This window comes from Marmota marmota, unplaced genomic scaffold, assembly GCF_001458135.2.
Source record: "Marmota marmota marmota unplaced genomic scaffold, marMar, whole genome shotgun sequence".
Lineage (NCBI taxonomy): Eukaryota > Metazoa > Chordata > Mammalia > Rodentia > Sciuridae > Marmota > Marmota marmota.
Window position 1 is genome coordinate 10505927 of NW_026000241.1, and position 10468 is coordinate 10516394.

The window sequence follows — 10468 nt, forward strand, 5'->3', positions numbered from 1 at the left end:
ATTAGCCATGAGAAGCGGGTCACTTCTGATTAGAAAGTAAAACTTTTATGTGCTATGTTTAATTAGCTGAAGGACTTGATTTATTGATGTTGGAAGGCTGCCTTCTTTGTTCATAATACTATAAAAAGATTGCTTGTATACAGTAAAGCACTTTTTTTCTGCTGCTGCTTTGCTTTCTCTGCTTCTTCTTTCTTTCTCATGCTGACCTGCAAGTGAATTACTGCAACAAGTTCAGAGGAGAAATGATTGGGTTATAAGAGTTTTAACCCAATCAGTGAATTAATCCCCCAATAGGGACTAACTGAGTGGTAATTAAAGTGGTAGGGTGTGGCTGGAGGAGGTGGGAATTGGGGCGTGGCTTTGGGGTGTATATTTGTATCTGGTAAGTGGACTCTCTCTCTCTGCTTTCTGATCATTATGTGAGCTGCTTCCCTTGGCAACACTCTTCCACCATTATGTTCTGCCTCACCTTGAGCCCGGAGGAATGAATCTGGCCTTGTATGGACTAAAACCTCGTAAACCTCGAGCCCCTAAATAAACCTTTCCTCCTTTACAGTTGTTCTGGTCGGGTTCTTTAATCACAGCAGGGAAAAAGCTGACTGAAACATAGGTTTATCCTTTGCCCAGACATTGCTTAAAAGCTACCTATTAAAAAGCTTCAAGATCCAAAGACAGCACACAGAGAGATGACCATGGATATGATAATATTATATTATATATTATATCAATATTATATATTGGGGATCAACCCAGTGTCTCAGGTATACTAGGCAAACAGTACCACTACGCTACCTTGAATCCTAAAATAATTAAAAAAAATAGTTTGCCCACTCCAAGCATTAAACTCATTCACATTTCTCTGTCATAGACAGGAATTTCAGAACTCTCAAATATAACACCAGAGTCTCTCCCTACTCTGCTCCACACTCTATTTTCTGCCTCCCATCCACATTCTCTCGGGGCAAACTTGTTCTCAGGGCAAGCCTATGCAAATGAAGTGAGATCTTTTCAGCATGTTCCTATTGGAACCATTAATCATGCCTCTTGGTCATCCCTGCTCAATTAAGGCACTCACTTAGTGGAAAACAGTGATCACTTTCTCTACCTTGGGCCACCTTTATAGGGCCTGAACTTTTTATGGATCTCCTGGTTCCTAATAATTCTTAATGTTGGTGGAAAAAGAAGGGATTGGTCTTTGTTTCTCCAAGTATAACACTTAGACCAGCAGCTCTCCATCACCTGGGAGCTTATTAGAAATGTGGCTCTTGGCTCATCCTTGTCCTATGGAACCATAATACTCTTTTTAGTAAGGTCTCCAGGTGATCTGTGTGTGCCTTAGAGTCTGAGAAGTCTTTTATTTACAATTCCTGCTCCATCTCTAGGAGCTCTGACAGTTCCAAGGAAGATAATAATAATAATAATAATAATAATAATAATAATAATAATAATAATATAAAAGGGTTTCCATACTGACTTTTAGTCATGTATCACTTCCTCCCTGATGTGAGACCAGATTAGACCAACAACCAGGACATACCCAGATTGTTCCCCTCTCATGTCCAGACAAGTGCTAAATGGTTTCATTTCTTTAACCAGATTTATAAACTAATTCAGCAGGAAATAGCCAAATCAATCATTACCCCAATCTCTCAAGTTGAGGAAAGAACAAGGGGGTAATTATAACAGGGCCCCCTTTTTAAACTGTCCTTTGCTCCCCACTCCCTTACCCCTCTCTAATACATTTTACTGAAGAGAAGCCCTTCCTTAGGTTTTGTTTAACTAGCTGTAACTAGCTGCAGAAGGTCCAAGTCCATTGCAAAGTCTGGCCAGAGACAAGAAAGGAGACACAACCCTGGAAGATGAAGATTCCACCCAGCACACAACCTTCCTATGCACTATATTTCCTTTTTTGTCCCCATAAAAGCCTGATCCCTCTAAAAATAGAGCTCTGAGGTTAAACTCACTCCATCCTATTCAGGGCTGACTTTGAATAAACCTGATTTTTCTTTCTTTCTTTCTTCCATTCATTCATTTATTTATTGTCACTGGGAATTGAACTCAGGGGCATTTATTACTGAGCTACATCTCCAGCCCTTTTAAAATTTTGAGACAAGGTTTTGCTAAGTTACTTAGGGTCTGTCTCCTTAGGTTGCTGAGGCTGGCCTTGAACTTCCAATCTTCCTCCCTCAGGTTCCTGAGTCACTGGGATTATAGGCATGTGCCACCATGCCCAGTAATAAACCTGATTTATTCCATCAGCCTCCATATCCTGAATTTAGATCACTCTGAGTGGTGGCTAGCATGAACATTAGAATCTGGAAACACTAACACCAAGACCTAAGCAAATCCCTTGACTTAACTCTTAAAAAAGTAACTTGAGGTAATTGGATTTTAACCCATCTCCTTTTTCTGTTGTTCTGTTTCCTTGTTCCCACCTTACAAAACGCATTGTTTTGTCATGTCCAGTGGGAGCTGTTTATCTGTTTTATAGTACAGTACCCCGTCCTGATTCATCAATTCCAAGCAAAGCCAATTAGATTTTTTAACTACATTTGTAATAATGTTAGCTTTTGACAGCTGTTGGAACATGAGAATGGTTAAAGCAGCTTGGATGGAGTACAGGGGAGCCCCTATGGAGCTGGGCAGCTGCTCTTTACCAACCTGTACATGAACACTTTAAAAAATGGCAAGAATCAGAAAGGTTGTAACCATATGTACAAACTGAACATTTTATTGCTTTGTACTTTGTTCTACAATTCAAAATGCCACACAGAGGCTTTCCAGGTCATAACCCAGGAAAACAGCCTGTTCTGATTTTCCAGTTTACCTTGGACCCTCATTCTATCTAGTACTTTGAATATACTCTTTGCTTTGATTCCTGGACATGGATTTTAGTTTTCTGTGGAAGCTTGCCCTTTAACCTATCTAGTCTTCCTTATTACCCTGCCTACATCCCTACCCCCGCAGCTTCTCTGATCTCAGCTAAGAGACATGCCAACCCCCATTCTTCCTCCACAGGGAAATAGGACAGAAAGGATTTTATGGGGTGTTATAGTGGGTAGACCAAAGGATATGGCCTCAATGACTATCCAGTTTATTGACCCTATTTCCTTGGGCCACCCAAACCAGTGTGTGGCAGGCAGGATGCTAAGAACTCAGAAAAAGGCATCCAAAATGATGATGATGATGATGATAATAATAATAATAATAATAATAATAATAATAATAAAAACATGTATTAAAATCAGTCACTCAAATAACCCTATTAATTTTCAATATAGTATTTGTAACCATTTGCAATTTCCATGTGTCATTTCTTACTTATCTGTTTTTCCCACGGAGGTGAAGTTTCTGTAGTAGGTGATTTGGGTGTCAGTGCTGGGAAAACAGTCACATGCTGCCTGAGCAATGCTGAAGAGTTGCCTGCTAGGGCTTGGAACTCATCCTTACTAAGACAGCCTTGTTCGGGAATTTCCCTGGGGCGGGGCGGTGGAGGCTTTCCTGGGCTTGCAATTCCTACTTTGACCCCCTACTTGGGCTCCCTAACTTTCCTGGGAGGAGAATGCGAAGTGAGCAGCAGCAAAAAGCAAGGAGGGGCAAGGTGTTCTGCAGCACGCAGGCCCCCAGCGTGGCGGCGCCCAGCTCGGGAGGAGCCGAGACGTCTACTCTCCCGGTGTCCTAGAGAGGCGCGACGGCCCTGGCGGCGACACGCGTGCGCGACGCGGCGGCGCGGTAGCCAAAAACCCGGACCCCCACCGCCTTCACCTGGCAGTTCATCTGTGCGGGTTGGACTCCCGAGGGCGGCGGTCTTTAGCTGCTCCGGGAGGGGCCGCTCTGTGGAGTCTCTGGGGTCGGCCTCCGGGTGTGGAGGATCTGGAGTCGGGTCTCTCCAGACGTTCGCTCCCACACAAGTGTGCGCGAGGGCGTGGTCTATGGAAACGGTGAGAGAGCGCGGGTGGGTAGGTGAAGGGAAGTGGAGACCTGCGGCGTCGCGGTCTTAGTCTCCAGACAGCTTGACGTTAATCCTTTCGGCACCATTGTGCCTGATGTGGAACACCCAAAAGAACTTAAAAAAAANTAATAATATTGCCAATAAATTCATTTTTAAATATTTTCTTAGTTGTAGGTGGACACAATACCTTTTACTGTATTTATTTACTTTTTATGTGGTGCTGAGGATCAAACCCAGGGTCTCACACATGCTAGGCCAGCGTTCTGCCACTGAGCTACTACCCTAGCCCCAAAATACAGTAAATAATGTATAATATAAATATATGGTAACCTTATTACATTTAAAGATAACATCAATTAATATAATTATATAAGTTATATAATGTAATACATAATATTATATAATTCATATAATACATATATACACATTTAAGACACACACACACATATGTACATATATATTTAAGCTACATGTTATCATTTCCAACCTATTTTAATGTACCCTTGTCAATTTCGTTGAAATAATCACAGACTTGAAAACCTGTGATTTAATAGATTAAATACATGTGCAGGAGCATGTACACTCATGCATGGTACATAAATATATTTTCTTTTGGTACATATGTATTTTGATTATGGAATAGGGTCATGCTTCTGCTTTCTAAAAATTTATGAGTAGTGTTGTGATGAAGTATTTGATAAAATAAAACATACATGACATTTGCCATACAGTATCTACAAATTTACCCTTTTAACCACTTGTGGCATTAAGTACATTCATACTTTTTTTTTTTTTTTTTGCAGGGCTGGGGATAGAATCCAGGGCCTTGTGCATGGTAGCAAGTAAGAGAAGCTAGAAGTGTGAAAGCCATGAGAACCACTGAATTCGTTGACAGAAAAGAAGGAAGCACTAGGCTAGACTTCCAAGAGTGTCCATGACATGGCAGGAACAGGAAGAGACCTGAACTTAAGGGACCAGAGACCTGAGGGAAAATCAGGCTTGGCTGGTGATAGGGAAGCCATGGCAGTGAGAACATAGTCAGAAACATAGCTTCTTTCAGGAAGGTTGAAGAGAGTGCAGGCTAAGAGGAACACCCAGTTCTCAGTTTGATCAGGGACCTCCCATTATGCCCTTTAAGAAACAGTCACAGCACATGTGAGATAAAGCTTGTAGGAAGAGGGCCCAGAATCAGTGTATAGAGCTGCCTGTGTTCTCTTGAATCTTCTCCTTGGTAATATAATCCTTATGGGAGCTGAGGGCTGGGCTTGGCCTACTTTCTTCCCTCTCTCAACTCAGTTTACATCTACAGTTGTGCCCTTTCCCACATGGGGAACTCAAGAAACCAAGCAGCAGCCCCTGTGCTTCAGATGATCAGTATATTAGTCAGCTTTCTATTTCTGTAACTGCCTGAAGAAATGAAATTAAAGGAAGAAAGACTTAAAGGCTCACAGTACCAAAGGTTTCAGTACACGGTCACTTGGCTATGTTGTTCATGGGAATGTGATGAGGCAGAAAGAACATCATGGCGGGAAACATGTGGTGGAATAAAGGTGATCATCTCATGGTGGCCCAGAAACAGCAAAAATAGGAAGGGGCCGAGAATAAAATATATTCTTCAAGTGTGTGCCCTTCGTGACATCCCTTTTCCAAATAGGTCCATATCTCCTAAAGTTTGTAGTATTTTGCAATTGCCCATTAAACAATGAATCCATAAGTACATGAATCTATTCATGTCAGAGCCCTTATGATCCAATTACCTCCCAAAGGCCCCACCTCTGAACACTGATGCATGGGGGGGCCAAGCCTTAACACATGAACTTTTTGGGGAAATAAGATCCCAGTAATAACAGTGAGGCCCCAGATGAGCATGGATTTTTCTTTTCTTTTTTATATTTTCCCCCGAGTTCCCATGTCTATGACCCAAATGTGACTGGAGCTTACCTATGGGTCTCTGCCCTGAGGCAGCTCCTGAGGCTCATACCTAAATGACCCTAGAGCTGGGTCCCTATTCACAGTTAATGGACTCTATTTTGTCCTGGATTTTCCATTTCTTTTTTTTACCCCTGTTTTGCAGTACCAGGGATTGATCCCAGGGCCTCATGCTTGCTAGGCAAGTGCTTTACCATAGACTTATCCTTTACAGTTATCAAGAGACTGTACCCTGTGCCCTCTGCACCCTTTGTGACTCTGCCCTTCAGGCTGGGACTGTTCTTGAGTGGTAGAAACTTGTCATTTCAGGAGACTAAATGCATGAGGACCTGTCTGTAGACTATGTACGGAAAAAGTGGAAAGGCTCTGCCCTCAGGCAGAGAGCCCTGTACCAGAACATGATGATAGAAAGTTATTATAGCATGGTCTCATTGGGTAATGATTCTCTTAGAGTTCATTCTGTATATTTTTTCCACTATGTTTCCCCCCCACTTTTTATTATAAAAATTTCCAAAGTAGAACAGTATATACCGAACCTCTCTGCACCCATACCCAGCGTTAACAATGATGAGCATTTCCTTTACTTCATGATTGATGGGACATATGGTACCTAGTTTGAGTTTTCTAGATTGTAAGGAATTGAGAATCACCTAGTCTATGGTATTAAGGAGCTATGTGTTTTAAGGCTACAGTAACAGGAACCCAGAACAAACCAATCAGCTAGACCAGACTAGGAAACAGAGCCTCAAAGAGAAAGAGCCACAACCAGGACAGCCCAAGAGCCTCAGCAGCACAAGCAAATGAATTTTATGCCAGTATTCCAGTGTGACTGTAACACAGCTGCTCCCTGTTCCAACTGTTACCCTTTCTTTACTCTGAAACTTGTATCTCCATCATAGTTCCTTCTCAATTCTGTTTTTGGTTTTCCTCATACATTCTTCTTATTGTGGCTTCAAATGGTTTGACTTGGTTCCATGTTTCATTTCAGCTTTAGGTCTCACTCATAATTGCTATAGTTTTGCCGAGTTTTCAGGTCAGAATTTACTTAGAGAAGGGTTCTAATTGCTATAGCTATTAAATATCATCTGTATTTTGGTAGTGTCCTGCTGAGGCCACAGCAGAAGCTAATGACTAACCTAAAGACAAATTACAGCTGGGTCTAGTGCCTAGCTCTCGTCCAATCACCTCATGTGATACTCAGGGTCATCTGACTCAAAGTGTGGCTGCTTGGGCTTCCCTGTCTGCAAAGACTGGGGAAGGGCAGGTTCTGAGATTGACAAACTTATAACAGTGGCCATCTTGACAAAGGGTGGACATGAGAGTAATTGAGCTTTTAACTTTCCATATGGTAAATGGTGTGATGCCCTGGCCTTGGTTAAGACATGATTGAAAGTAACCAGTGTTGTGGTTTTTAGTGATAACTGACTACTCTGCTTTTTACTGTACAGATTTTGTATTCCAGAATTAAAAATTCCGGGAAATACTTATCTGTCTAGTTTCTTTCTTAATCTAGAGAATCAAGATTCCATTCAAGGCGTAGTGGCTCACACCTCTAATCCCAGTAGCTCGGGAGGCTGAGATAGGAGAATCATGAGTTCAAAGCCAGCCTCAGCAACAATGAGGCATTAAGCAACTCAGTGACACCCTGTCTCTGTATAAAATACAAATTAGGGCTGGGGATGTGGCTCAGTGGTTCAGTGTTCCTGTGTTCAATCCCTGGTACAAAAAAAAAATCCCCAAACATTTAATTCAGATTTCAAATAATTGATGCTCTCTTTATTTCTTTTTCTAATGCCAGGGATTGAACTCAGGGCCTTCTCACACAAGCAAGGCAGGTGAGCTTCCACTGAGCTATATCCCTAGGTTTTTAGAGGAGTACATAACTGACTCCTACTAGTGCAATGCCCTGGTTACCTATGGTATTCCCACTTTTTTAGCTCTGCTATTCTTTTCAACACTGTTCCCCAGAATTTCTGAAAGTATGTTCACATCTTGTCACTTTTCTGTCATACAAGATCTCTACTTTTAAAACATTTTCCTAGTCATATCCTTACAATATAATCTCTCATCAACACACTCCCATCTTTGCTCTTTCTCTTTCTTGTATTTAAAATGAGGTGTTTGCCAGCTTTCTTTCTCCCAACATCTTTTCTGAGAAGCATGGAACCATACAATGTCATGTTTAGAAAGGAACATAGAGTTCATCATTTTAATATTGAGATGGTGTGACTTCTAGAAGATTTCATCATGCTTTGCCACCTGGGCCCCTACTTTCTGATTGTGTAATTATCTGTTCTGGCTCAACATCTTTCTGTCCTGGTATCTCCTTTTCTACCTCCTCCACTGACCATCTTCCTCCTCTTTGTTTTTCTATCCTGAAGAAAAAAACCTGATATATTTCCTATTTTCTCTCCCCTTCTCAATGTGTTCTTTTATTCCTTAACCTTATGATATATTAGGCTTTTGGTTCTGTTTCCAGAACAGGACATGAAGTGAGTAAAGGTTATTTTCTTCTTTCTTTTGGCAGCAGGTGAGAACAGGATGGAGAGTTCTGAATTCACTCCAAAGCAGACCATTTCTAAAGGATCAGAGTCATCTGATAGGTCACCAGGGGGACTCTTTGGGGTCACTTCTATGGGACCAGAAGTTGAAGATGTCTGTGAAGATACTTTGAGGAAGCTGGAAGGGCAGCCCTCAGATGAAGAGGGGAACAGTTTGGAAATCAATTTTTTGGAAATAACAGATGAGGATAAGAAGAACTCCACAAAAGACAGATGTGAGGATTATAAGGAAGTAGGGGAACATCCAAATCTGTCCCCCAGTCCTGAGGAATATCAAGGAGTCCCAAAGGGACAGAAATTCTTTCAGTGTGACGAATGTGGCAAAGTGTTCAATTGGAGTTCACACCTCATTGGTCACCAGAGAATCCACACTGGAGAGAAACCCTATGAGTGTAATGAGTGTGGTAAGACCTTCAGGCAGACCTCCCAGCTAATTGTTCACCTCAGAACTCACACTGGGGAAAAACCCTATGAATGCAGTGAGTGTGGGAAGACCTATCGGCACAGCTCCCATCTCCTTCAACACCAGAGACTTCATAATGGGGAGAAACCCTATAAATGTAATGAATGTGCAAAAGCTTTTAATCAGAGTTCCAAACTATTTGATCACCAGAGAACCCATACTGGGGAGAAACCTTATGAATGCAAGGAATGTGGGTCAGCTTTTAGTCGGAGTAAAAATCTTGTCCGACATCAGGTCCTTCACACTGGTAAGAAACCTTACAAGTGTACTGAGTGTGGGAAAGCTTTCTGTTCCAACAGAAGTCTTATTGACCATCAGAGGATCCACACTGGAGAGAAGCCTTATGAATGTAATGAATGTGGCAAGGCCTTTAGTCGGAGTAAATGTCTTATTCAACATCAGAGCCTCCACACTGGGGAGAAACCATACAAATGCAGTGAATGTGGGAAAGCCTTCAGTCAGATTTGTCAGCTTGTTGACCATGAGCGAATTCATACTGGAGAAAAGCCCTTTGAATGTAGTGAGTGTGGTAAGGCTTTCAGTCTGAGTAAGTGCCTTATTCGGCACCAGAGGCTTCACACAGGTGAAAAACCCTATAAATGCAATGAGTGTGGAAAATCTTTCAATCAAAATTCATACCTCATTATACACCAGAGAATCCACACTGGTGAGAAGCCCTATGAATGTCATGAGTGTGGGAAGGTATTCAGTTACAGCTCCAGCCTTATGGTACATCAGAGAGCCCATACTGGGGAAAAGCCCTACAAATGCAATGATTGTGGGAAAGCCTTTAGTGACAGTTCACAGCTTATTGTGCACCAGAGAGTTCACACTGGAGAGAAACCTTATGAATGTATTGAATGTGGGAAAGCTTTTAGTCAGCGTTCCACTTTTAATCACCACCAGCGAATTCACACTGGTGAGAAACCCTCAGGTCTGTCTCACTCAGCATCATAAGGCATGGTGTTCTGAGAAAGAGAACAAGGGACTTTGCGTGAAGGTTTCTTTAAGAAGGATGTTCACCCTGATCTCCTGTTAGAACCATTAAGCAAAGCAGACCATCATCTATTGTTTTCCAGTTGGTCACTAAGGTGGAAGAAACTTAGTGTGATTCTTCCCTACATTAGGAAAGTAAGGTCTAGGCATTTAATTTACTTATAGATTGGCTTTTTTCTTCCTTCCTTTTTCCTATTTTAAAATTTATCTCATTTGTTAATATGTATCTCATAATCAAATTGTGTATCAACAGGAATGATTATATCTTCTGTATGTTATTGCAGCTACTCAATTTCACTACATAAAGTCATTCCACAATATTGTTCCACAGAGCATTTTTATAGTCATTTATAAGTCATTCTATCAGTTTGTTATTTCCTAGTTCTTGCTATGGCCCTCCACATCCATGTTTTATATTATAATATATATTCACTCATCTCTTGTGTTTTCTATGTAGAACCCTTTTCTTCCTATTTGGTAATCTGGTTTCCTTGTATTTATTGTTCAAAGTCCATCTCATCTCTGAAAGACTTTTTTTCTTCAAATGCTTCTGGATTTCTTTTAAAC

General features: G+C 41.4%; 1 protein-coding gene across 1 annotated transcript; it reads left to right on the top strand.

Moving 5' to 3' along the window:
* The first annotated feature begins 8300 nt into the window (after window positions 1–8300).
* On the top strand, window positions 8301–10268 carry LOC107145442 (zinc finger protein with KRAB and SCAN domains 7-like). Its single transcript, XM_015489399.2, has one exon. The coding sequence runs from the start codon at window positions 8423–8425 to the stop codon at window positions 9860–9862; it is 1440 nt and encodes a 479-aa protein (XP_015344885.1). The 5' UTR covers window positions 8301–8422; the 3' UTR covers window positions 9863–10268.
* Window positions 10269–10468: the final 200 nt, after the last annotated feature.